A 25,858-nucleotide genomic window follows, 5' to 3' on the forward strand; every position below is an offset into this window, starting at 1 on the left:
AAATCTGAAAATCAATAATACTGTAGAGAAGAAGATACCGTTTTAAACTGGTGAATCAGGTAACATCGTCATTTTGGAATACATCTTTTCCATCTCACCAATACAATTCAGGGAAACAAGGCTGACAAAAGAAATCTTATTATATACAAGAACACAATACAGTTATACTACCTCTGGGTTATATTTATTTTAGTTTTCATGCCTTTTATTTTGTCTCTTCAGTTTGTACTAATTCTGATTCTTTGTAAGTGTCACTGTTTTGGTAATTGTCTACTCAATCTTTTTTTTTACTGTTAATGTTTACATACAAAGTACTTTGTTCAGTTTCATCTTTTGTGGAAAAAAACCCAAATGGATATCAAGATTCCGATAAAAACCCATATTTATTGCAGTGATGGAATTTCAGCTGTCAAAACTTTACATACTTTTCATTTTATACTTAAAACATTTATCATAACTAAAGTATACACAGAGTTCAGTACTACAGAGAACGTACTGGATATCAAAATTGGTATGGTAGGCCTATAGGTTTTCTGACACTTCAAAGTGGATAGTTATTTAAAATACTCCTGAAGTAGTTGTAGTACTACATGAAAACATACAAACAAAACAAATGACACGTTCACATGGACAAAGTACACATTTCTGTTTGTCGTTCAAATAAACGACGACAGAATGAATCATTCAGATGTGTGCTACTAGAATTTAAGAAACTTCAGGAGTAAAAATGTAATGAGCTTTCTATACAAACTATATAAATGTACATCTGAGTGGATTCATTATTATTAAACTTTTTTAGGGTAACTTAATTTCTCTCTATGTCTCATGGTGCGTTTCTGACTCACTGTCACCCTTTTTCCCTTCATATTAATAGCTATCAAAACACACAAAATGTAAATGAATCAACAAGTATTCCTGATGATCAAGTGGAACCCACATACACAGACTGAAATCAACAGTATGTACAGACACTGCATGTGTTTGCTGCCCACACACTCGCTCACACACTGATGCAAACTGATGATCAAACTGGCAGGAGTCGATATTTCTGCAAAGGGGCAAAGGGAGAAATCTATTGGTCTGGCAGCTGAATACCTGAATGGAAATTTATGGAGTTAACAGGAGTGAGACAAGAGCGTTTAATGTCAGTGAATTGTCCATTAGTTCATCTGTTTCTGGTCCTGAAGTGGTACAAGGAAAATGTCTAGAGCAGGGTGGAGTGAAAGGTGGAGGAAAGTCTTCCTATGGCCCCCCACTGTAGGAATAGTCTGCCTTGTTGTGCATCACCAGCTTATTGTCCACAAAGTAGAAGCTGTCAGACTGCGTTTCATAAGGGTGGAGGATCATCTCGCGCACTGAGAAAGAAAAGAGACACATAAAACTCAGGATTTTGCATCCTGCTATACCCAATAACACGTCTCTGTGTGGATGTGTTTGTCTCTTGTGGTCACATGTGTGTTGGCGTATTGTGTGTGACACTCACTGATGTCCTCGGACAGCGCAGGGAACTCGTAGATGTGCTCGCATGTGTTCTTGCTGCTTGGCATGCAGAAGCCAAACTCGAAATCGAAGCTCTTGAGCAGCTGATCGCGGAAGTAGTGTCTCTCAATCATGCGGAAGTTGTTGATGGGTGTGTCTCCCACTGTGAACTCCACACTGCAGAAACATGGGGAGGAAATTAATTAACCAACTTGGAAGCAAATGAAAATACAAAGTTTCAAGACTGCTCAAAGGTCAAGTACATTATAAAGGTTAATTCCAGTTTATTTGAACTAGGGCCTTATTTTTGTAGTTTTGGCCATCTCTTCTTACAGTTATAATAACATTGTACTTACTAAAATAATTGCTGACATATGGGGACATCAGTACAACAAAGTCAATCAGGGCAAGAAAAACGAGCAGTCAGCCGATCAAATGAGTAGCACGTTCCTGCAATAGAGGCAGCTGCTAGCCTGACAAGTCAGACCCACATCAAGATGTTGGGTCTGGGAACTCACCATTGGCAGGGCTCAATCTGAGGGGCGGGATAAACGGTTGTCTTTCAACTTCCCTCTGCACTCATAGCCAACCAGAGCAACGCTAGTTGATAGATTAAACTTTTGCTGTATCCGGTCGAATGACTTCAGTGCACTCCAAGTCTTCCAGAGTCGCGGCCAAAGCCGATTTGAAAGACTGCTGTTCGCCAGCAGCAGCAGCAGCCATCATGATTGTTTTCAAGTAGCAGGGAATTCATGTGGAACCGTCACAACTCTGCCGTCCTTATGTTAAGCCCGCCCACTGACTCTAAACACGATGTGATTGGCCTGACCAGAATTTGGTTTTTCCAGCTCGCAAGCCAACGGAGAGTTGCTAGACTGACCCTGGCTGCAAATTACATTTGCTGCCGCTAGGGTGCGTCTAGATTTCTAGGTTAGGCAGCTGCAGTTTCAGGACCGCATTCCTAGGACCGCATTTCTAAGACTCTAGTTTTTCAATCAATCAATCAATCAATCAATTAATCAATCAATCAATCAATCAATTCTATTTGTCACATGAAATCGTAAAAGGTAGGCCTAGAATTCCAGTGAAATGTAATCCCATCAGCTCCTTCAACTTGTGCATGATTCATCACAAAGCAGAATATGGCCACTAGATCAGCACTGTAGACTGTAACACTAGTGGACGCAGCATCGGTGACGTCACCCATTGGTGTGTGGACTGCCGTTTTGAAGCCAGGAGTTTGCATTTTGGCCGTCACCATCTTGGTATTTTGGAGACAGAAGTGACCATATTTGGACAAAATGCGGAGCTGGGGAGGATGACGCGTCTAAGCCAGTGTTGTGTATGGTTTCATGGCGCTGCGATAAGCTAAACACTAAAGAGGAAAAGTCGCCGATTTCTAACCCTTCTGATGCCAGTCATTTAGATAGTTTTACTGGCGGGTAAACATGGATATCCGGTGCTTTTCATCAGCATGTATGGCAGTACACAGAGCTGTTTGAAAATCAGCAGACTTAAGATACCAGCTAACACTAGCGCTAGCTAACTAGCTTGGTTGGCAGCTATTTTTAACCGCTATTTTAATGCACACAGGACCATGGATAAGCATTGCTAAGCCTCTATCATGATTGACAGGTTGGCTTGTAGCCATGCCCCTGAAGCATTGCCTGCTTTATCATGTATATCTTGTATAACACATTTTATAATATATATAATTTATAAAATGAACATCATGCCTTATTGAAGAAGACTTAAAACTATCAATTGAATCCGTAAACTCGTTATGAAAATGTTTATTGAGGTAATAAATCAAGTAAGAAGTAGGGTCATTTCCCCATAGACTTCTATAGAAATTCACTTCTTTTTGGAGCCAGTGGAAATTAGATGGAATGGAGGGTTAAGGCACTTCCTCATTGGCTTTACTTTTCAGGCACAGAAGTTGCAGCTTGATTGAATTCGGCACATTAAGTCACCCTGTTGAATGGCGCTGGCATTCAGTCAGTCTATGCAAAAGGACACTACAGCTTCCGACATACCGACACACCAACACAGGCACAAAGGCACAGAGCCACCAGCTCACCCTCCGACGCCTACACACTGGCTAGCAGTGTTGATAATAAACTGGAGAACTGTAAATGAGCACAGGAGAAGGTTGTGTATTCAAAGTAATTTTTGTGATCTCACAGATGTCTACTTTCTATCCAGGATGATAATTGGTCAGTGGAGCGAACCCTAAATCAAATGTTTCTGCAGACTATGCTGCTCTGCTCTACTTTTCTGCTTCGTTGGACGAATGTAACGACTCTGCTGCTCGGGCCATAGCAATGACCGAACAGTCTGTCCAAATCGGGAGACAAAATACATCATGAAAATACAAATAAAAGTTTCACTAACCCGTTTACAACCTAGCCTGGTTTCATTTTAGTGATGTTGCTGGATTGCCAGATCTCAGCAATTATTGTAACTTTATGAATACAATGTTGTTATTACAGATAAGAATGAAGGCCAAAACTATCAAAATAAAACCCAACTTGTAAAAATATATTAACCTTTAAATTGGTCTTTCAGAACAACAATGAACACATATATTTTCTGAGGTGCTATGCTAAATAAAAACAAAACACTTTTTTTATTATATGGTGCACAAAGCACATTGTATCAATATGCATTGAGCTTTTTCATTAAGCCTAGATTATCTATATGAGTCAGTTGTTGGGTTGAAAGAAGAGTAGGAGTCTGTTGATGAACACCACTCATGACCACTGACAGCTGTTTGGTGCCTGACTCAGCAGGTGGGTTTGGCTGCTCTGTATGTTCACACTTGTCATTGTCAGCCTGCCGTCCCACTCTGACGCCCACATATCTCCCACATCCGGTATGTGTCTTCTATCAGTGCAGCAGGGTTGACCGGACATTGTTGCATCATTCAGCTTTTTTGGACACGTCTCTTTCTCTCCTCTTTCTCACAGTCTTCAAATACACACTGAATGACAACTTACGTGGCGCCAACCTGCCGCAACTGCAGAAACGCTGGGGTGAACTGGTAACGAACAAAACGGCCAGCGTTAGGGTCGCAGTGCTTTCTGCCTCCTGCTAAAGAGACATTTAAAAGAAAAGAATTGAGTTAGAACTACAGCTCACATACCGTTTTCAAATGCCTGACATGAAAAATGTCCATTATATCACTTATTACATTGTCTATGCTCGCTTATCTTCTGCAGAGTAATGGAGACAAGAAAAATATCATACAATAAAATCTAGCAGGATAAATAATAAAATTCCCTTTAAAGGACACCATGGACCGTGAGATATAAAAAAACAGTGGCACACATTACAAAACAAAACATTGACTCTCAGTCTTCACAATATATTCATAAATCTGTGGATCTGTCTTGTAATCTGTTCCCAAGGTTTGGAGCTGACCTGGTGTTGGAGGTTTCGTAATCTCAAACAGGACCGTTCCTGTTTCCATGTCACGGATCTTAAACCTGGTGAAGTCGATCATGTGGACATTTTCTTCTGGAGAACAAAGATAATCTGAAAAAGAGAGAAAATACTTTGTTCTCATCCAAATACTACAAACTGTCTATTTCTTCTCTTTTCTTGATAGCACTGTGAATGAAGCAAACCTTTCATGTCAGGCAGCAAGCTTTCAATTAATAATAAATTGCCTGCCAAGATACAGTAATATCAGGCAACTTGGAACTGATTCATGCTTCCTGTCTTCCAACCTTAGACTTACAGTCTATGCTTCTGACACTGAACTTGGATTGATAAGTAGGCTACTTAACAAGAACAGGGTGAGCGGAATTTTCAGAATTAAGCTTTAATGTAACTAAAGTTTATATGTAGTACAATGTGCTGCACATTTTGTGTTTTATGGAGGTGATTCCTGTGGTAAAGATGGTTTTAATTGTTTCTCTTCTCCATTTTTGTGCATTAAGTTTTTAGTTTCTGCCTATTGTCATTTTTATGTTTTTATCACTTGTTTTATGTCTGTAATGTAGTTATGTTGGGCTGAGGTTTCTGTTTTTTAAGTTTGATTCATTTGATTTGGAGTACTGGAGATTGAAATCACAATAAATACTAATTAAATCACACTCATTTTCTATTTCTATTAGCTGACATTCAGCTGACAAACTGCATGTGATTGGTCCATAGACCCATCAGTCAGTGCCACCTTGGATCCTGCCCGAAGTGAGTATAGGATTATTATTATTTTCATACAGAACGATGACTAAATAGCCGTTCAGTCATGGATTTATCGCATTTGGAATTACTCATGCAACTTCAGGGTCAAGCGTTATCATATCACAGAGACACATTGTCCCTGAAGCCTGAATAGTACAGAGAACAAAGATACATTGGATGTTACACATATTCAGCGTCATAACTAAATAACTCTGAGTCCAGGGGTTACATGATTAATAAGAAATGCTTAATACATCAATGTGTCTTGGACTGTCATTACAGAATTACACACACACACATTTGGTCATGCTGGCACTGTGTGTGTGTGTGTGTGTGTGTGTGTGTGTGTGTGTGTGTGTGTAAGCAAGTCTGAGACACTCCTCTTCCAACGGGGCAGGATTAGACCTAAGAGGCTTATTGTGTTTTACCATCACATGGACTGGCTGGTTGGGAGGGGAGTGTCTCACACACATGCATGCACACGCACACACACACACGCACACACCTACCTACTGTACTATCTCATTAGAGTTATGGTAGGGGCAGTTATTATTAGCGCTCTATGTTGCATAAGGGTTGAAGAGTCTTTCTTACTGATGACTTCATGCAACACATTTAAAAAGACTGTTAAGGGTCAACGATGAAGGTCCAAATAAGATAAACACACAAGTGGAAGTGTGTCTGTGGATAGGCAAACTCACTGCTACTGTTTCTGTAGGTAAGAGAGCAGATGGGCCACACAGGCTTTAGCCACCTGCTTGAAGATATTTATAGACCTTTTCATAAAGTACAGTACACCATACCTGACACCTTGTCTAAAAATGCCCCTTTTGTGAAACAGGACTATTTGGAGCTTATTGTTTATAGCAATACAGTGAACAGCGTTTTTTACACTGATGTAAAACTAGCTGAATATCACTGATTTCATGTGACACAATGACTACACAGCTTTCCTAATGAATTAAAGCTGCAATTGGCAAACTTCTGACATTGAAACTACAGCAAAGATGACAGAACATCTAGTGTCTTTCTCTAAAATGCCATTGACTAATAAGATAATTTAAATGCAATTTCATATGGCGTATGAAAAACCTTATCAACATTAATTTAAGCAACAGAACACGGAGTGTGTGCGGTATTTACATTTTTAGTATTGCACAGTGCTGCACCATACAGATAATGATTTGTGATCTGAACTTGTGATTTGTTAACTAAAAACTATACAGATTTCCGCTTTAAGCCGTGTCTAAATGCCAAATTCCTCTTCTTCTTTTCACATCATTATCAGAGTACTGGTTAAAAAAATCATGTCTACACAAACCAGTGACATTTTCATGCATTCTACATTACATCATTCAAGAAATAGCTATTACAACTACACGAGGCACAGAACTAACTGACTGGCCTTTTGTCTGCAAAATTTAAAAACTCTTCAATGTATAACCTTTTATATCAAGTGAAAAACGTTTTGTCATCTTCCTGACTTGTGTAATCATAATTTCATGTCTTTGGTTGGTCACTGATGTGAAATACTGCATTAATGTTGACATGCAGCACCCCAAAAATGATATCTAGAATATTTCAATACCCCCAGTTATTAAGAATTAACAACCCCAGGTCGTGTCATATCAAGAACTGGGCTCATCTCTGGTAATCATTAAATGTTAACATACCGTAGATGTGAGTGGGGTGTTTCCACAGTGAACATCATGAGACTGGTTAAGGCGTTTCCATGTAAAGCTGCTCTGGCTCAAAGTATCTTTATATTGCCTTCCAAACTGCAGTAAGAGTGTTAGAGAGCTACTGGTTGATGCAGTGCCCTCTGGTGCCAGTTCATTTGATGTGTGGCACTTATCTGCTCTGAGAATATTACTATAAGCCTAGTCTCGGATTGTGTTTCTTCTTAAGCAACAGCATTGTTTTTTAATTTTCTTAATTGTAATTACCATAAAGATCAAAATTGTCCGTTTCTGATCTTAAAAGCTTTTGCTGAATAGAAAGACACCATAACCACTGAATTAATGATTTTTGTTTAAAGCTCCCATATTATGCTCATTTTCAGGTTCATAATTGTATTTTAAGTTTGTACCAGAATAGGTTTACATTGGTTTAATTTTCAAAAAACACCATATTTTTGTTGTACTGCACAGCTCTCTCTCACTGCTGCAGATCCTCTTTTCACCCTGTGTTCAAGTCTCTGTTTTAGCTACAGAGTGAGACATCTTTTCTTTTTGTACTATCTTTGTTTGCACTTGCACATGCGCAGTAGCTCAGATCATAGATCATGTCAGCTAGCTCCATAGACAGTAAAAGAAAAGCTGTTTCTCCAACTTCGGTCAGTTACAAGGCAGGATTAGACTTCTTCTAAACGAGGGTGCACATGTAAGTAGTTCTTTTGAAGATTATGGTGAACTTATGTGTGTTGTAGCAATGTTTTGCCATTGAGAACGAGGTAGCATGCTAGCGCTAGCATGCTAATGGTTGCGGTTAGCCAGCTTGTTTCGGCTAGTGACGTAGAAAGCCGTGCAGATTATGAACAGCTCTCCCAGAGACTGAAGGCAGGATACATTCAGAAACCCGTATCTCCCTCAAAACAGCATGGATGGGTTTTTTTCAAAGTTTGTATGCTTGTGGAAGCACCAGAGACACAAAATAACACCCCAAATCCCAGAAAAAGTGATTTCTTCATAATATGGGCACTTTAAATGCCTTCTGAAAGCATCAATGTTCATCCCCAAACTATAGTCACATTATGTATATTATATGACATCTACTTAAACGTATACTGTACTTTACTATTGTACTATACTATTCTTATATTTTTTTCATATTCTATTGTAATTGTTCTCATTTTTATATTGTCTTTATGTTTGTCTTTTGACAGTCTTAATTGACTATTTTATTATCTCAATACATCCATATAGAGGTAACTGGTAAAAAAGAAATCTTTCTTTTCCCTCAATGCAAAGTCCAATAAGGACTGGAGTAAGTAAGGAAAAAAGTGTTTCTAAAGGGTAAAACATTTTTCATCCGTTTCTCCATTTCTGACAAAAAATAGCACTTATTTGAAAATCTGTTGGCAGAGTACTCTGAATGCATCTTGTGTAGCTGTCACGGAGCAGCTCTCGTTGTGGGCACATGTCCGAAAGAGGCATTTTGTGAATCAGAGATGGCTACTTGCCAGAACCTGCTGCAAAAGACAGATGGGGCATTTCATCTGATACCTCAGCCAGTGAAGTCACTTTCACCCAGTCCAGTACACGTATTCACACATAACCATGTCACTCCCACAGTCGTATTAAACCCAGAGCACGTAACCAACTCTAGACTACACCACTTTGATTTCATAGACTCTGCACATGGAGAAGCTTGACTGATGACGACTGACTGTACTGTCTTTTAGAGGTTTGTAGGAGTAGTAATACAAATCTTTTCTGATGCTTATTGTTTGGTGACAACAAAATGAAGTGTGAGCTGTGAGGAGAGAAAAAGGATCAAAATACACACACTGAACGATGAGAGTCATTTTCAGTTTGTGAGAGACAGACAGCGGGAGAGAGAGACACATAGAGATGGAGGATACAGAGACGATAGTGCATATTTGAGAAAAAAACAATTGTAAAACATCTTGACTGAACTGTATCCTATTTTACAGACTGCAGTTTGTCACAGTCTTTTTTATGATGAACCAGGGCCTTGTTTCACAGCAATACCAGATGTCTAGGCTTGCATTTGGGAATGTTTAGGATCATTACACAGTACATTTCTTATTTTGGGAAAGAAATTCGTCAAAAAAAATTTAGGTTAATTTCAAACTGGTTTCTGAAAACATACAGCTGGGACAAATCCACCAATCAGTGATTTACAAATGGCCCCTGAGAGTAATTAAATGATTCAGTAATTCATACTGCACAGTGGTTTTCAGAACTTGGTAATCAAAAAAATATCCTAGTCGTGAGCTTCTGATAATGAAACTATCCTCAGAAAAAAAGGATCAACCCAAATCAACATGATTTATCTAAGCATCTCAATGCTCACATTACTTTTTTCTTTTCTTTTTCCTTTCAATATAGCGTAGCCTGACCATGAAATAATCTGACCCACAAACACTTGTAAAACCACAACTCACAAGTCATTTTGACGTTATTATGCTAAGCTAAACTAACAAGCTGCTGGCTATTTAGCTGCATATTTACCATACAGACACAAGAGTGGTATCTATAATAACGTCTAACTCTAAGAGCATGGACAATTTCCCAAAAGTCTGAAGTATTCCTTTAGGAATTTGCTCTGGCTCCAACAAAAGTAGTCCTAGCGGTGTGTCAAAAAGGAAAACCATATTGCAGTCATTGTTCTTCTTATAGGAATAGCTGGAAGGAAATGATCCCTGCTAACTGCGCATCAATGCGAAGTGTCCAACCAAACTATTGAAATTACTTTACAACTTCATGCAAAATAATCCATTAGTTACTATTTCCCTACTGCATGAATCACCTGGAAACCATGATATACATGTTCATACCTCTGTTCTTTCTTTCTTTTTCCTTCCGTCTTTCACACACACACACACACACACACACACACACACACACACACACACACACACACACACACACACACACACACACACACACACACACACACACACAATAAGTGCTCCACTTCACTTCCTTCAACACTGTCACCTAGCAACGTTCCTTCTGTTAGTGTGCCAGCTCGATTAGCCTGTCTTTTTCCTTCCCCTCATCCACCTAGCTGCTCCGCAACAACAAGGTGCAGCAGCGAATCAAAGTGAGAGTATCTCAGGTTAGACATCAGCGGTATGCAAATGAAATGTTACACGTTTGATGAAGAAATAAACCTGGGGCCTCCTCCTATAGACTGAGGGCCTCCTTTTGCCTGATTTCACAAGGAGGAATCAGGATGTGCTGATCTGATGCAGAATATTAAGAAGGTGTGAGTCAACAGTGACTTCAATTACAATTTGACATGATAGATTACAATACCCTTTATTGTCCCAGTGGGGAAACACAACATTAACTCTCAGTGCAGGTGATCTGCCACAATTACATACTGGTCTTTCTACATTCATTTTATTGTGATTTCCATGTATCTTATTTCATGTTTTTAGCCATACAAAGGATTTTGCTGTGTGCTTTCTAACAGTCAATCTCATCTATGCTAACACACATTAGTCATAGACCCAAAGACCGACAGCAGATTCTTGTTAAACATAATACATTTCACTCTAGACTAAGTCAATACAGTCCTGAAAAGATCCCTCTGGCAGCAGCCCCTCTAAAAGAGAATAATATTAACACAAAGTCTTGAGTCATGCTGTGTTCCTGTGGTCAGATACACAGAGCCTGTCTGACATCAAAGTGGCATTCATTAAGAGCAAGCATGCTGCCATTTATAGCTCCCTAATCCCCAAGATTAGCCCTGAGTTACAGACTCTCAACCACAGGCATTGGTCTCCGATCAATGCGAACAACATGAGGAAGAACAATGCAGACATGTTTACTTGTCTTTACGTTCAAATAATCCATAGCTGAAGGCAGCTAGTGTAATATTAGCATTACACCTAGATGTTCTCATCATGATGTACAGTGCACCTGCGCATGGCATGCTGTTTCATGTCTCTCAGGTAACAGCACCTTTAGGCAAACTGGCAAAGCGTTGAGGTTCGTAGAGAGGTTGCATTCTGAGCAGCTGAATGCAGATGAGATTTTTTCCTCGTATCTTTCTCCGGCCTGCATCACCAAGTGGAAAAACATCTTCTGTGAGAGGGTTTTATCAGGACAAATATTGTGATCTAAGCTCACTGAACCACGAAGACAAAAAAGACACAGTTTGACAGTTTGGGATAGCCTATGCTTCTTCACTTTCTTGCCGATTGAGTAGATCCATAACACTCTCATGTCTATATAGATAAGAAGCTACAGCTAAGAATGGTTAGTTTAGCTTAACTTAGCTTAGCTTAGCTTAGCTTAGCATAGCATTAAGACTGGAAACAGGAGGAAACAGCTAGCCTGGCTCTGTCTGAAGGTAACAAAATCGGCCTACTGCCACCTCTAAAGCTTACTAGTTATTAAACAAACAGGACATAAAGTGTTAATTAGAGGTGCTGGCAGGTGGATTCTGTTAGTTTTGCTAGCTGTTTTCCAGTCTTTGTTGTACAATCTATAGCATTATATTTAGCATACAGACATGAGAGATGAGATCTTCTCATCTAACTCTTGGCAAGAAAGGGAATAAGTGTATTTCCCAAGCTAGCCGGCTCTGTCTAAAGGAAACAAAATCCACCTATCTGCACAGCTCGCTAATTCTTAAATAAACAAGACATTTTAGATGAGACGATTGATACCAATCTTAGTTACTGTAATGTAATTGTACAGCAAAGATACATATTTCCCCAAATGTTCATACATTTTCCTTCCATGGATGAGATTATGTAAAATTGGAAGATCATGTTTGTAAAATCACGATAAAAATAAATAAAAGGAAAACTTTTCCACAGCTAAGGAATATTTGGACTCAAATAAATTTAAAAGCAATCAAGGACCAAGAGGTTTTATAATCATCTGACTATGGTTACAACTTGGAAGTACTTGGAAGGTACTGTGCAGCACACCATGTATGAACGAATCAGCAGCTCACTTTAGTGTCCTCTGTCACACACACACACACACACACACACACACACACACACACACACACACACACACACACACACACACACACACACTTCCTCCCTCCATTTCCTCCTCATTATCTAAAAAGAGAAAAAGCCTAGCAGACAGTGACAGTGTGACTCTCAAGGGTCTGAGAAAAATAAAAGGGTTTCATTTAAATTAGAGGATCAATGATGTAAATTCAACAAAATACAGAAGATTGTTGTTATATTTGTGAATTAAATGCTTAAATTAAATTTTCCACAGGGATCATATGCAAAAGTCACCCTGCAAACAAATGTGTGTGCGTGATTCAAGCTATTGTTGTCTGTCCCAGTAATCTCCCACTTGCAAACCTTTTGTACAACAGGTTATTGGAAGCAACCACAGCATTTCGGCTGCTCTAATTTCTCCCTTTGTGCATAGCCAAGAGGCCCCAAAAAAGTAAATCCAGTGCTGAGTTAAATATTTAAATTGATGTCTCTTTTATAGTTATGATGTCTGTACATTTCATTAATGAAAACAAGGTTCCTTGTGCAAGTCTACTGGGTATATATTTTTCCCATAGGATTAATACATGTATAGATAAAGCTATAAAAATTAAATGATAAGTGAGGTTTCCCAGCTCTAACGACATTTGATGTGTTCTGTTCAGGATCACCCCTGTTTAATCTGATTTAGATCTTCCAGAAATGTCATCCTATCTAGAGAAGGTGGGGAATTTACTGTGTCCGCTAAACTACCGTATCATACATGAATAGAATATGATATACAGTATAGGAGTGTGTTTAGGTGTGCTATTGCAGTTTTGGTATCAATGACTAAGTTTATCTCTTTTGGGGCCTTTAAATATTCTTCAAAGAAAAACAAATTACTCTTTAGTTGATCTGGTCATAACTCACAGACTCACTTGTGCTATATAAGAGGTATATCATCCATGATCTGGAAATCATGGGAACATTGGACTCGTGGAGAAATTGATGCTGCCGCTCTCTGTATCTTGGCCTCCATGTCTGATTTCTGTAGAACATCTGACATCTCGGCTCCAGCAGCGACGAGGTCTTTAGGATTATTCACCTCTTATTGGTACAAAGAGGGTCTTCTATGCATGTTGGTCTGAACAAATATGACTTAGTACCAGAAACCTGAAAGAACACAGTTAGCTAAAAATAAATATGGATAGTGTAGACTGCATATTTTCCCGTTTTGTCAATTGAAATCCAAAATGCACACAGATGGAAGTGTGGGCCTTTAAAGTGGACATATTATGCTTTTCCATATTTTCTGTCATATCTACAATGTTATAATGTTGGATTTTCATGTTAAACGTGGCCAAATAAAGATGTAAACGTATTTTAGACAAATGCCCGTGAGCTAAAACGTTCAGATTTCCAACTGTTCAGAGTGCTCCGGTTTCAACAGTTTTTTCTACTCTGGGCTGAGTGTTACGCAACAGTTAGCCAGCCTTCTCCGGCCTTCTATGATTGGTCATCTGCTCCAGGTAGGCAGGATTGGATACTGCGGTGTTAACATTGTCGCATGTAGCTACATGCTAATATGTCTTCTTGGCTGGTTAAGTTCTCCCCAATTCCGGGTCACATTACTCCTAAAACATTTTCGGTAACTCAATTAGTGTCCACTGCTAACTATAGTAGCTACATGTGGCAGTAAACAATGTCATCTGGGCTGCCAATGTTGTTAAATTCTCCCCAATTTTGGGTCGCATTACTGCTGAAACATGTTCGATTGGGTAGTATTTGGTTCAGAAGCCTTTATCTGTGATTTTTGACAGTAGAAAGTGCTGCTTCGTTTCCCTACAATCTAACGTTAGCATACTGCTAACTATTAAGTAGCTGCATGCTGACGCCAGATAGCTTTAATCTTGGTGGCCAATGCTGGTTATTTCTCCCCAATTTCTGGGTCACATTACTGCTGGGACATGTCCGGTTGTGTAGTATTTGATTTAGAAGCTTTTATTTGTGATTTTTCACGCTATATAGTCCTGCTATATACTCCGTTGCAGTAGCTCCAGCTGCTACTAGTGAAACAAAACTTGAGTGCAGCGGAGATTCCAGGAAACACGCTGGCCAATCAGAGTAGACTGGGCTTTATCGGGAGGAGGGCTCAAAGAGACAGGCGGTCCAGCAGAGCGTCTCATACAGAGGGTGTATACAAGTGCAGCAGCCATGGGCAGTGTGAGAAAGATAGTTTTTTTTAACAACCTGAGAATGCTATATAATAGTTCCTCTTTAACACAGAGCTTCAGCCAGAAAAATCAGCACCAGCCAGTAATCACTGAGTTATTGATATTGATCAAGAACCCTGTCAAACTCTATAGGACAGTACAATTTTACATAATGTATGTGATACAATTTCTAATATTAAGTTAATATGATCTTAAGTTTGGCTACAACTGCCTGATTCAAAGAGCAAGAGCAAGCACTGTAAAAGACAGATCATGAGATTGTGTTGATTACTTCTCTCCATGTCAAATCACTCTGAAAGAGTAACCTTGTGACAGCTGTGCAGGGGAGATTAAGAACCAGCTGCACTAATCAATTTAAATTAAAGCTGTATCCATTGTGTTGGCAGACATCACAGAGTGGAAATCCTGCCTGATGTAGATAAAGCACTGCTCTGTGTCCCAGACTTATTAAGGCCAAATAATTGATCACCCATTAGTGTAAGAGGAGCCAGGCTTTTCTGAGTAAATAATTTGAATGAGGCAGAATTACACATCAATGTATATTCTTTGAGTCAAAAATACCAGCAGTACAACAGAGGATCTAGTGTGGTGGAGCTTTTACCTCCCATTACATAATAATTCCAACTTTGATTTTACTTTTTGAAGGTATCTTGCTTCTAATTTGAAATGTACTCACTTTCATGCTAAATAAATTGTAATGGGATCTAGCAAGACACCAAACGAGTTTTTTCACTTAACATACAACTACTTTCTTCACTTTACATGTGTATGAGTGCAACACCATGAATGCTTTTGCCAAGCAAACCATTATCCTAAGACAGCTGGCCTTTTACCCAACCTTTCTGTCCTCTCTACCCTTCCATCTGCAGATGGGTGTTTTCTTCATGCACAATAAAGGATAGGTTCAAAATGTCGTCTGTCTTAAAACAGTAGTCAGGTGCTCATAAGGACATTGAATGAGGTTTTGCCTGCTGTAATCATTCCTCCTGTTCATTCTGGACAGTAAGAGGTCCCTTCCTCACAGATGCACAATTAAAGTGAAAGGGGACAACATTTTAAAGCACCCATATTATGCTCATTTTCAGGTTCATAATTGTATTTTAAGGTTGTACCAGAATAGGTTTACATGATTTCATTTTCAAAAAACACCATATTTTTGTTGTACTGCACCGCTCTCTCTCACTGCTGCAGATCCTCTTTTCAGCTGGTCTCTGTTTTAGCTACAGAGTGAGACCTCTTTTCTTTTTCTTCTTCTGTACTATCTTTGAATGCACTCGCACATGCGCAGTAGCTCAGATATAGATCATGTCAGCTAGCTAGCTTCATAGACAGTAAAAGAAAGGCTGTTTCCAAAACTTCGGTCAGTTACAAGGCAGGATTAGCCGGGAGACTTCTAAATGAGGGCGCACATGTAAGTAGTTCTTTTGTAGATTATGGTGAACTTGTGTGTGTTGTAGCAGTGCTTTGCTATTGAGAACGAGGTAGCATGCTAGCGTTAGCGTTAGCATGCTAACGCTACAAGCTAATGGTTGCGGTTAGCCAGCTCGTTTCGGCTTGTGTGACGTCACAAGCCGTGCTGATTTTGAACAGCTCACCCAGAGATTGAAGGCAGGACACATTCAGAAACCGTATCTCACTCTAAACAGCATGGATGGATTTTTATCAAAGTTTGTATGCGTGTGGAAGCACCAGAGACACAAAAGAACACCCCAAATCCCAGAAAAAGTGATTTTTTCATAATATGGGCACTTTAAGTCCTTGCTAAAATGTATATTAAAGTTGATCTGAAGTTAATTCGCAGCTTTGGCACCATGATAACTTTCCGGAGTTGTACAATCCCGACAGTGAGTATTATAAATAAACCTTTAAACGCATTAATCTGTTACTCACACTGGACTTCCTGGATCGTATTTTATTGTCTCACCAGTACCTTAACAACACGTCCCCCCACCAACGCAGATGCCTGTTTTAACGCAAGGCTCTTTCCGGTCTGAACAACAACGGTCTAACAACGGTGAGTTAGGCCAGGGATCTTTAGCTCTGAGGTTGCTTTGACTAAACTGAAGAGTGCATCTAATGAATTCATGGTTTACATTTAAAAACTCTTGCAGTCAAATTAGGAGGCATGTTTTCACTTTTTATCAACAGGAAATCATCTTTCTCTTGCTGTGATTGCCCACTCCAGGAAACACAAAAACAATTTCAGAAATGCACTGAACAGGATAAAACACACGCACGCACGCACACACACACACACACACACACACACACACACACACACACACACACACACACACACACACACACACACACACATATATATGAGTTTAACAGCGGAGGTTTCCTTGAAAACACAATTTGATTAAAACCAAGGTTACTTTTATTTCACTCGTCTTCTGTCCATCAGCAATTGTTGTAATTCTTGTTATTAGAATCTTACAAGATGTCAATTATAAACGTAACATTTATTCTGTAACAGCAGGTTTTCTGTTTATGTCTGTCTGCCTGCCTGCATATCATAAATCATGCATCAAGTAAACAGTAAACTGATAATGTGCCATTTTTCATATCACAGCAGGGCTTCTCTGCTGCCTGGATTATATTTCTTCTCCTCTCCGCCTGTGTGACAATGAGGCGCTGTGCCTCGCTTATCAGCACTGAACCACTGTGACAGACTGAAGCTAGGCTGCCCCAAAATGGTGGCATTTACGTCCCAAAAGCACAACTGAAAAAGTAATTTACACTGCAGGGTGAGGCGTTTTCTGCTTCCCTCTTTTCACACCGCGATTTTCGTTTTCATGCAGCAGAAAATGATACCTGAATTGTGCGGCACGAAATGGATTTTCTCTCTCTGTGGTATGTTCTGTCATTTAAAATGATTGGGCCTTGGAGAGACTTTTGTGTTCTTTCATCACTTAACAGGAAACAAGGAAGCAGATTCAATGTCAGTTCATTTGTATAAACCAAAACGTTCCAAATAAACAGCAATGTCATTGTTGACAGGATACAAAACCCATCTCACTCTGAGTGGATACTTCAAATATGATTTCTTTCGATTACAATTTGCAGCTGTATATGGCCAGTAAACAATTGTTAGGGAAAACAACAACTATACGTTTAATCTTATATCCACAATGTAAACAAACTCACTTATGCTTCAGCTCCAGGGTCATTAATTACCTGAGGTATATCGCATCATTGCTCTGTTAAAGCCCTCCTGACATAATCCAGATTACTTAGATGTCATTGGAGAGCAGAGATTACTGCACCCTCGTGAGTGATTTAAGTATAATTTGTGGTGAAGGAGGGCTAGTATTGCTTTTGGGCTGAGGGGGCATCAAATGAAAACAGATGTAGCGGAGAGTTAGTGTTCAAATTGTGTGTGTGTGTGTGTGTGTGTGTGTGTGTGTGTGGGGTTTGAGAGGGTTCAGTTTTTACTCAGACTTCACTGTCGATCACTGCTATAAATATGAATTAATGGAAATGAATGCAAATTTACCTTTCGGAAAACAATAATAACTCACTTGTTTTTTGTCTTGTGTTGTCAGCTTAAGACCAATCAATCAATTTGAGTGTAAAAGCATGTTTAAAACCTGTTACCAATAGTGACAATAAAAATGCAAATATATACCCATTTTTGGGAATCTGGGGATAATGTCGGAGTTTCTTCATGCTATGTATTTGGTAATTTGGTTTAGGTAAGTAGTGACAAACAATTCTGCATGACATTAGACTTTTACAAAAAATAAATAAAATTATTACACACAAAAAATCTTACAGTAAGACAAGGTCCACTATACCAACCCCCTCTCACAGTCTCTAATGATAGCGTTTGCTTACATTCGCTGACGAAGACCCTTAGATGAGGTTGAAATCTCCAGAAAAAAAGCTAGGATTTAGGCCTTGAGTCAAGATTTTTATTTATTTATTTGCAAAATGTATATTTAAGTCAACAATGAACTATCATGCTCATCATTAGACATATGAAGTAGACTCCACTAATCACATTTCTTTCTTTAAACCAACTATTTTCTGTAAGCCTCAGGTATCTAGTTTTGACTCCATGCCACCTCCACAAACTACTTAGACCCTTGCTTGTTTCACATTTCCATCCTCAGTCCCAATCTCACCCTCATTAAAAACTGCAATATCACTTTAACACTATACAAAGGGAATCCTAGTGACAGTGTATGATATTATGAAGCACTCATGAAATAGAAGTTGAAAGTTTGTGAAACTCCTTTCCTCTGACTCCACCCTGCTAATGAACAGGCTTGAAACCAGGCATACTAGTCACCTTGAAGAGCATACCCTGTCCTGTTTCCATGACATAATCTGGAAACAGTTTCCACAATATGTTAAACAACAGGCTGATAGTATTCTTCTCTTGTATTTGTTCCAGCTGACCACTGTCTGTGACAAGCTATAATCGGTGGATCACATCTCTGGCCACCTGTTACCACACAGCCACAGGTGTCTTGAGGTGAAGAGATTTCTTTTTTTTTTCAGCAGGATTTGAGAAGCACACCAGGAAGTACTACAGTCACCTTCTCTCTCTTTTAATGCCTACTCACTCAGACACAGAGAGATGCAAACACCTACAATCACACACGTTAGTAATATTAGTGACATTGGGAAACCTAACACGCTACAAGCCACATCTAAGGTCCAATCAAAATAGTAAATAAATCAAATAGTAACCTATTAGTCCTTGGGTAAGACATTACAGTAACTGCTCACTGACTGTGATACACACCGGTTTTAGTGCTAAGTCTAAGAGACTCTGAGCTCCTTTCAGACTGTGTCGCTGTCCATGGTACCTGTGTCTAGTTCCTCGAGACAGCTAATAAAAACAGTAAATGAACGCAGAGAGTATGTTACATTATAAGGACACATAAACAAGGAAACAACGGCAGAAGATGGGTTGCACTAATCTCTTCTAACTGTAAGGTTTAAATACTCTTCCCATCATGTTAATCACAGTAGCAGGTTACTTACTCTTGGTGATCTTCTGTAGCCCGAGCACATCATCGGGCGTTATTACGGAATTTCTGCGCAATTCTTCTTCAGTTGTAACCGGGATCCCCATGTCTGATGAGTTGCAGCCCTGCTGCACTTTCATGTCCAACAGAAGAATGCTGTTCGGTGCGCAACCTGACAGGAGCTGAGGCTTTCTGATGCTCTCGGCGTCGTCGCCGCAGAAGCCGATTTACTTGCGTCGCAGCTTTTAGTTGCACGCTGGCTAATGAACCGTGCAGCAAACAGGCTCTGTGCTGCTACAAGAATAACTCATTCTCCGTGCCTCCTCCCCTTCTCGATCCGGTAAAAGATAAAAATCAGCCTTTAGCTCCCTCCCCTCCCGCGCTCAAGGCTCATCGGTTCTCTCACAAGCTATTTAATCCAAATCCTGTGGCTTTAAACCGACCAGTGGTGCGGGGCTGACAGTCTGCGCGCCTCGTCATCTGCTGCTGATACACCAGTGCGTGCATGGCTGGGCTTTACTCAGGAACAGTAACTGATTATCCAATACTCCTTTCTCACCTCGGAAATGAGCTCCTACATCCCGTGAGGCAGAGATTCATAAATGTGTGACATACAATCTTCAAATGATATTGACCTTTTACAATAAGGTACCCAAAATTGGAGTAGTTACCCAAACAAATGAGAATTGAATAAGGAACTAACTGCTAGTGAGTCATTAGTTCATGGGTCACTCCTTATTAAATGTTATAGAGTAGCTAACTAAGAAACGAATAAGGAATGAATCAGGAACCAGTTGATATGAATTACTAATATAAGTTATAGGTAGCCTATACTTCCTTAATAATTCCTATTTGAGTGCTATAGTAGCCTAGATAATTAACAGGCTACTTATAGAGAAAAGCACAAGGGACACGGAAAGGGTAAATAATCATAAAATAATGATGAAGTGATGAGGGACTACTTTGTACATACTCAGTATAATGTATCACTTTACTTTGGGGGGGTTTAAGTAGTTATTAATTAGTGAGTCATTACTAGTTTTGTGCCCTCACTGATTAGGAGTTACTCCTTAACTAATAGTTCATTAGCATTTAGTTCCTTATTCGTTCCTAATTTGTTCCCTGGTAACTACTCAAATGTTATGTACATTATTGTGTTACAAGTGTTACCGCAATGAAATATCTTCTTGAGCTTTGGTTCTGTAGCATTGTTCTCCTCAACAGGTAAAGCAGTATTAACGGCCACCTGGGGGCAGAAGACCAACCTGTAAACATAACATTTACATATTATCGCCTTATAACGTCGTTATGCTCACAAACAATTACCCATTCAGCAGACGCTAAACAACATTAGCATTAATTTGGAGTTGTGTTTCTGGCCTCCTGACGAATATAAGTCCAATATTTACTCTGCTTTTACCTCTGTTTTGGTCTCTACCAACTCTTGAAGGAAATATCTGGCGCTTTAGATGCTAAACGCTCCAGCTAGTCTGTAACTTTGTCTGTATGCTGTTTGGTGTTAGGTCGGTAGTGTACAGTGTGTGTATTAGAGATTTCTTTTTTATGAAAACAGCTGCCTGCAGCTACTGGAGACCAGGTTGATGAGAGTGGTGAGACTGATCCAAAACATGTAAGTAAACATGTAGCTCTTTAGTTTTCATATTACACATTATCTTTTGATCCATTGTAAATAAAAGCTATTCATTAATGACACTTTAAATAACACCTGATTATAAGACCACCATGACCCTTAAGGAAAATACACAAAAGCTGGGAAAACAAAGACGGAGATGAGACTATCTTTCAGCTTTATAATATCTTTATTTCATTTTTCTTTATTGGAAAGTAGATTTCCAGATGCCAGCATCCCTGAGAAAGTGTAAAATGCAAATCTCCGGTCAGCCCCATCAATGAGCTGAAACGGGCCAGCCAAAAGATATTCACATCTGCAAAACACAACCCTGCACAGTCACCTCTCTTTTTATTAATCACACACTGGCCAGTGCCCTCTTCCTTTCAGTGAAGTGAGCCTTTTGCTTTGTGATGAGGAGATAGTGCCTCCCTCTGCTTGGCAAACTTACTGCAGGGCATGTGCAGAGCTGAGAGCTGTACATGGTAGTACCTTGTGAGGAGTGATATGATTGTTTATCCCTTTGCTCTTTAAAATCTGTGGATCCCAGGAGAGGGAGAGCGCGTTGGTGAAGAGGCTTATTGGCATCATGCTAGAAACATGTAGGCGAGTAGTTAAAAATAAAATAAAAGGGTTATAATAGCATTGAAACAAACTAATAAACACAAACTATCAACTAATCCCCTATAATCCGCCTTTCATAATCTTTCTGAGGTCTGTAGACAGAGAGCATTGCTACCATTTTTACCGGTGTTACAGTTACTCTGGAAGTCTGTGACAATCACAACTTCTCATCAGAATCATTCACAATGTCACATACTCCCAAATCCTACCAGTAAATGCATAACAATATTCAAAAGCCATTAGCTTATGTGTGGCTAGGTGGCTGTTGAAGAATTTTCAAGGGATGGTTAGCAGCATGGCAAGCCTGACCCCTTTGCTATTCTCTCCTGTTAGCCCACAGTCTGCTGGACTCCTCTCTATGCGGTCATCTCGAAGCAGCCCCTGCGGTGTGTCTGCATGTCTCTCACCCTACGGATGGACTGGATCTGGGGCTGGTGGGCTCCCCACTCGTTCCAGTGCTTGAAAGGGCCCATCTCAAACACATACTGGTAGCCACGGTAGCCCGGGTACTGGTAGCCCACCCAGCTGTGTGAAGAAGTAGAGAGAAACACACGTGAACCCCAAAGCTCTGCTTATGCTGGCCAACAGCTGTGTGTCCTTTTAGTTTTCATTTAATTCTGATGGACAGAAATGTCTTACGTTCCACCGGTGACCTGAATACTGGCAACACGGTCCTGGAAGCCGTAAGACCACAGGCTTGGAATATCCTCATCGCACACCTCCATCTTACGACCCTCGAAGTTTGGACATTCATACAGGCAAATCTTGTGATCCTGGGGATCCTATAAGATACAAACATCACTTTTAAATTAACAACTGTTAGTGTAGAGGTTGTTGATACAGATTCTGGTTTACTCTCTGTCCCAGATTTTAGCCAATGAAGATATTTAAACACAAGTCCAGTTAGGATCACTACTGAAGTACAAAAGGGGCACAAGTACAGTTATTGATGGTTCGAATAGAAACATTGCTTTACAAGCAAGGACCAAACCTCTGGGGGAAACACTGAGTACTTGCATTTCTCTGGATTTTTTAGTCTGAACATTGTCAAATTAAAACATAGTGGCACAAAAATATCAGCAATCCAAAAATACTGGCAGTGGAATAAGCCTATAAATATACATATAACTGCATCCTTAAATAGCACTTTCCCTTGTGCCAATAGAAGATGGATGAGAGGTGCAAATGGAGCTTGACAACAGTGATACAAATCCGCACCCCCCCCTCCCCCCCTCCCGCAGGCTGATCCCAACTCACCATTCTGACAGGCCTGACCGACATGAAGCGATCACACCTGTAGCTGTTGGACCAGGTGTCCCAGCGGGGATAGTCTCCCTTCTCCAGCATGAACATCTCACCAGTCATGTTCTGCTGCTCATAACCCACCCAGCTGCAAAGATAGATAGACAGATAGATATATATTTTACTTTGGGAAAAATTATATACAGAGTTGTAACACATATTTCGATGGCAGGTGTGATGACTTACGGTCCACACTCGACCCTGATGGAGCCGATTCTTTCGAAACCCTTCTCACACAGGTTACGGCACTCTCCGAATAGGTCCATCCTACGGCCTTGGAAGTTCTCATATTCATAGAGGTACATCTGAAAGGTAAAACAAGCTGAATTAATTCATTTCTGTAGTAGAAGTATGACAAATGTCAATGCCTAAGTTAAGGCTTAGTTTTAGGATTAGTTGATTGAAAGAACAAACTGTAGAAGTACCTTGTGATTGCGCATTCCAATGGCAGAGTGGCTGCCAATGCTACCTTGAGCACCTGAGTGGGACATGATCAGATCTCGAGAGAGAAGAAGAAGAAGCACAGAGTAAGTCACTAATTTTCACAAATCAATGTGGGGCTATGAAGAGGGTAATTACTGTTTCTTTACTGCTGGAATACAACACGTAAACCAAGAGTGGTGTGTGAGCATGAGGATTCCTCTTGTTGATAAGAACTGGAAGGATCCTTCAGTTGTGATGGGTACACTGCAAATACTGCAATTAATGGATGCCCTCAATTAATGTGTATCCTTATAAAGGCTTTCAATGCTGAAAAGCAGCGTTTCACCCCCCTCTGTGGTTGAAAGTTTCAAGTCTGTTTCTCCTCTTACACTAATCAGAATCACTGATCGGTGCGGATGGGTGAGCACCTTTAACCACACCCAACAATGACGTCACGGTGCGCTGACAGACTCTGGAGTACCCTAGTGCATCACTGCATCAAGGTTAATGCATCAAGTTAAACCACTGTAAATGTAAAAGGTTGTTAAATTGCTCTTCAAAGTTAAAACACTATGTAAAAAAGTCCAGCTCTTTCTTAGTTTTGGACATCTTTTCTTCTATTATCTACTAAAACATAAACCTCTAGGCTTTTCGCTTGATTTAAAATTGAAAAGCAAGATGGAGAAAAAATAAGTGGATTTCTGCAATAATGTAAATGCAAGCATTTGTAAAACAATGCTGTTCTTTCTTTTTCTGTTTCCAGTAAAAGTGGAGTATAACTGAAGTCCCTCCAATGTTTTGCTTGCTTAAGTCTATCCCAAAAACCTCTTAGCAACATCCATTTGATTCTTCCCTCAAAGTGGTGTTTCCTCTGTAAATTTCCCACTGATCCCTCTCCATGAGAGCAACTCATTAACCAACCATAAAGAACTAATCTATCCAAACCTGCCAAGATCCAATTTTAAGGAAAAATGATTTGGCACAGCCCCTCATCGTTCTCATCCATCTTACCTCAGGATGAGCAACTGAACACGAGAGTAGCACTAAAACATAAAATCATACCCTGCTGCATTTTATGTCAATATTCCAGCTACTCAGTCGAAAGTTAAGGTTTAAGAAAAGAGCCAAGCCTTGCTTGGTCCAAAGTGTGAGCAGACAGGAAAACCACAACATTCCCCTTAATATCTAATGATTCTAGCATTTCTTACAGAGTTAGAAGACCTTAGAGTGGAAACTTACAGTTACAATCGCAGGTTGGAACAGAGCGACCTATTGAGAAAGTGATGGACACAGGCGTTGTGGCGTAGTGGGGATATATATATACATTTACATCCAGGCCGAGTCTATAGAGGCCGGATTCTGACTTCTCATTGGCTGCGAGCTCTTTGGAGCACAGTGCAGGGGTCAAAGGTCACGCTGCTTATCTGCGCGCAAGTCGTGCTGACTCGGCTGCCTGTTTTGTTGTCCAGCACCATTGTGGGGCACCGGGGACAGTCACTGCCATCAGCAGAAAGTTTAGTTTTACAAACACACACACACACACACACACACACACACACACACACACACACACACACACATACTTTTGCAGACACCGCTCTCACGTTCTGGCCCTCACGTTCTGGGCCTCACTTTCGTTGTAAATTCTTACTATTGTCTTTATCCTTCCCTTTTGTCATTTTTTCAAGTTTCTCTGTGATCTGTTTTGTCTTTTACCTCCTTATTCTCTCTTTTTCTCTTGATCCTTGGTGCAGCTGGCCCAAGCCTTTGATCCCTGTGTGTGTAATGTGCTGACTGCAGGAGTGGCATCCATCTCTCTATTGTTTGGACAGGCGAGTGTTGGGTTCTCTTTTGGGTATTATAGTGCTGGACAGGCTGTATCCATACATACACGTCTCATACAACTCCACTGACACACTCATGTCATATGCACACATGCATTTGTGCATGCACACCTACAGAGTATTAACTTTTTATGACTTGTGAAAACAGATACAAATCATTTTACCAAAAAGCCACAGATACATTAAATGTCTTCTGTAAGCAAAACGAAAGATTCACATTTACTTTGACTGCTTTCTATTACAGTAAATCATTTTACAGTTTTTTTTCCGATCGCTATGACAATTTTTTTCAATACTTTTAACAACTTTACTAAACTCTTAACTAGGGTTGGGTATCGTTTGGTTTTTTTCCGATACCGGTGCTAAAGCGGTACTTTTAAAACGGTGCCGGTGCCTAAACGGTGCCTGAACCGATACTTTTTAAGAAAGTTAAAAAAAAGAAGGAAAAAAAAAAGAAGGGTACTACACAACAGTCTGCGACATTTAAGAACAACTTGTTTATT

At 39.9% G+C, this 25,858-nt stretch overlaps 2 protein-coding genes across 3 annotated transcripts; both read right to left on the minus strand.

Annotated features, from left to right (window-relative positions):
* Window positions 1-364: 364 nt before the first annotated feature.
* Window positions 365-19,872, minus strand: unc119a (unc-119 homolog a (C. elegans)). Of its 2 annotated transcripts, none has more exons than XM_031297308.2 (5): window positions 19,549-19,872; window positions 4,903-5,016; window positions 4,479-4,569; window positions 1,484-1,656; window positions 365-1,355 (listed from the first exon to the last, which is right to left on the minus strand). In XM_031297308.2, exons 1-5 carry the CDS (start codon window positions 19,670-19,672, stop codon window positions 1,243-1,245), a joined length of 615 nt encoding a protein of 204 aa, XP_031153168.1. In that variant the 5' UTR covers window positions 19,673-19,872; the 3' UTR covers window positions 365-1,242. The 2 variants fall into 2 exon arrangements, with proteins under 2 accessions (XP_031153168.1, XP_031153167.1); XM_031297307.2 differs by having other exon boundaries at window positions 4,479-4,572; window positions 19,549-19,867.
* Window positions 19,873-21,333: 1,461 nt separating this feature from the next.
* On the minus strand, window positions 21,334-24,828 carry crybb1l3 (crystallin, beta B1, like 3). The gene is made up of 6 exons (XM_031297650.2): window positions 24,751-24,828; window positions 23,514-23,587; window positions 23,275-23,393; window positions 23,044-23,176; window positions 22,426-22,568; window positions 21,334-22,311 (listed from the first exon to the last, which is right to left on the minus strand). Exons 2-6 carry the CDS (start codon window positions 23,577-23,579, stop codon window positions 22,143-22,145), a joined length of 630 nt encoding a protein of 209 aa, XP_031153510.1. The 5' UTR covers window positions 23,580-23,587; window positions 24,751-24,828; the 3' UTR covers window positions 21,334-22,142.
* Between the last annotated feature and the right edge of the window lie 1,030 nt (window positions 24,829-25,858).

The sequence above is a fragment of the Sander lucioperca genome, chromosome 5 (assembly GCF_008315115.2).
Source record: "Sander lucioperca isolate FBNREF2018 chromosome 5, SLUC_FBN_1.2, whole genome shotgun sequence".
Taxonomy (NCBI): Eukaryota; Metazoa; Chordata; class Actinopteri; order Perciformes; family Percidae; genus Sander; species Sander lucioperca.

Coding starts and splice junctions, on each gene's coding strand:
- unc119a (XM_031297307.2), bottom strand. CDS start 19,672: ATGAAAGTGCAGCAGGGCTGCAACTCATCAGACATGGGGATCCCGGTT. Junction 5,017..19,548: donor GCTACAGAAGATCACCAAGA/GTAAGTAACCTG, acceptor TCTCTTTTTCAG/ATTATCTTTGTTCTCCAGAA. Junction 4,573..4,902: donor TACGAAACCTCCAACACCAG/GTCAGCTCCAAA, acceptor ATGTCTCTTTAG/CAGGAGGCAGAAAGCACTGC.
- crybb1l3 (XM_031297650.2), bottom strand. CDS start 23,579: ATGTCCCACTCAGGTGCTCAAGGTAGCATTGGCAGCCACTCTGCCATT. Junction 23,394..23,513: donor TTGGAATGCGCAATCACAAG/GTACTTCTACAG, acceptor TTTACCTTTCAG/ATGTACCTCTATGAATATGA. Junction 22,312..22,425: donor ATTCAGGTCACCGGTGGAAC/GTAAGACATTTC, acceptor TTCTTCACACAG/CTGGGTGGGCTACCAGTACC.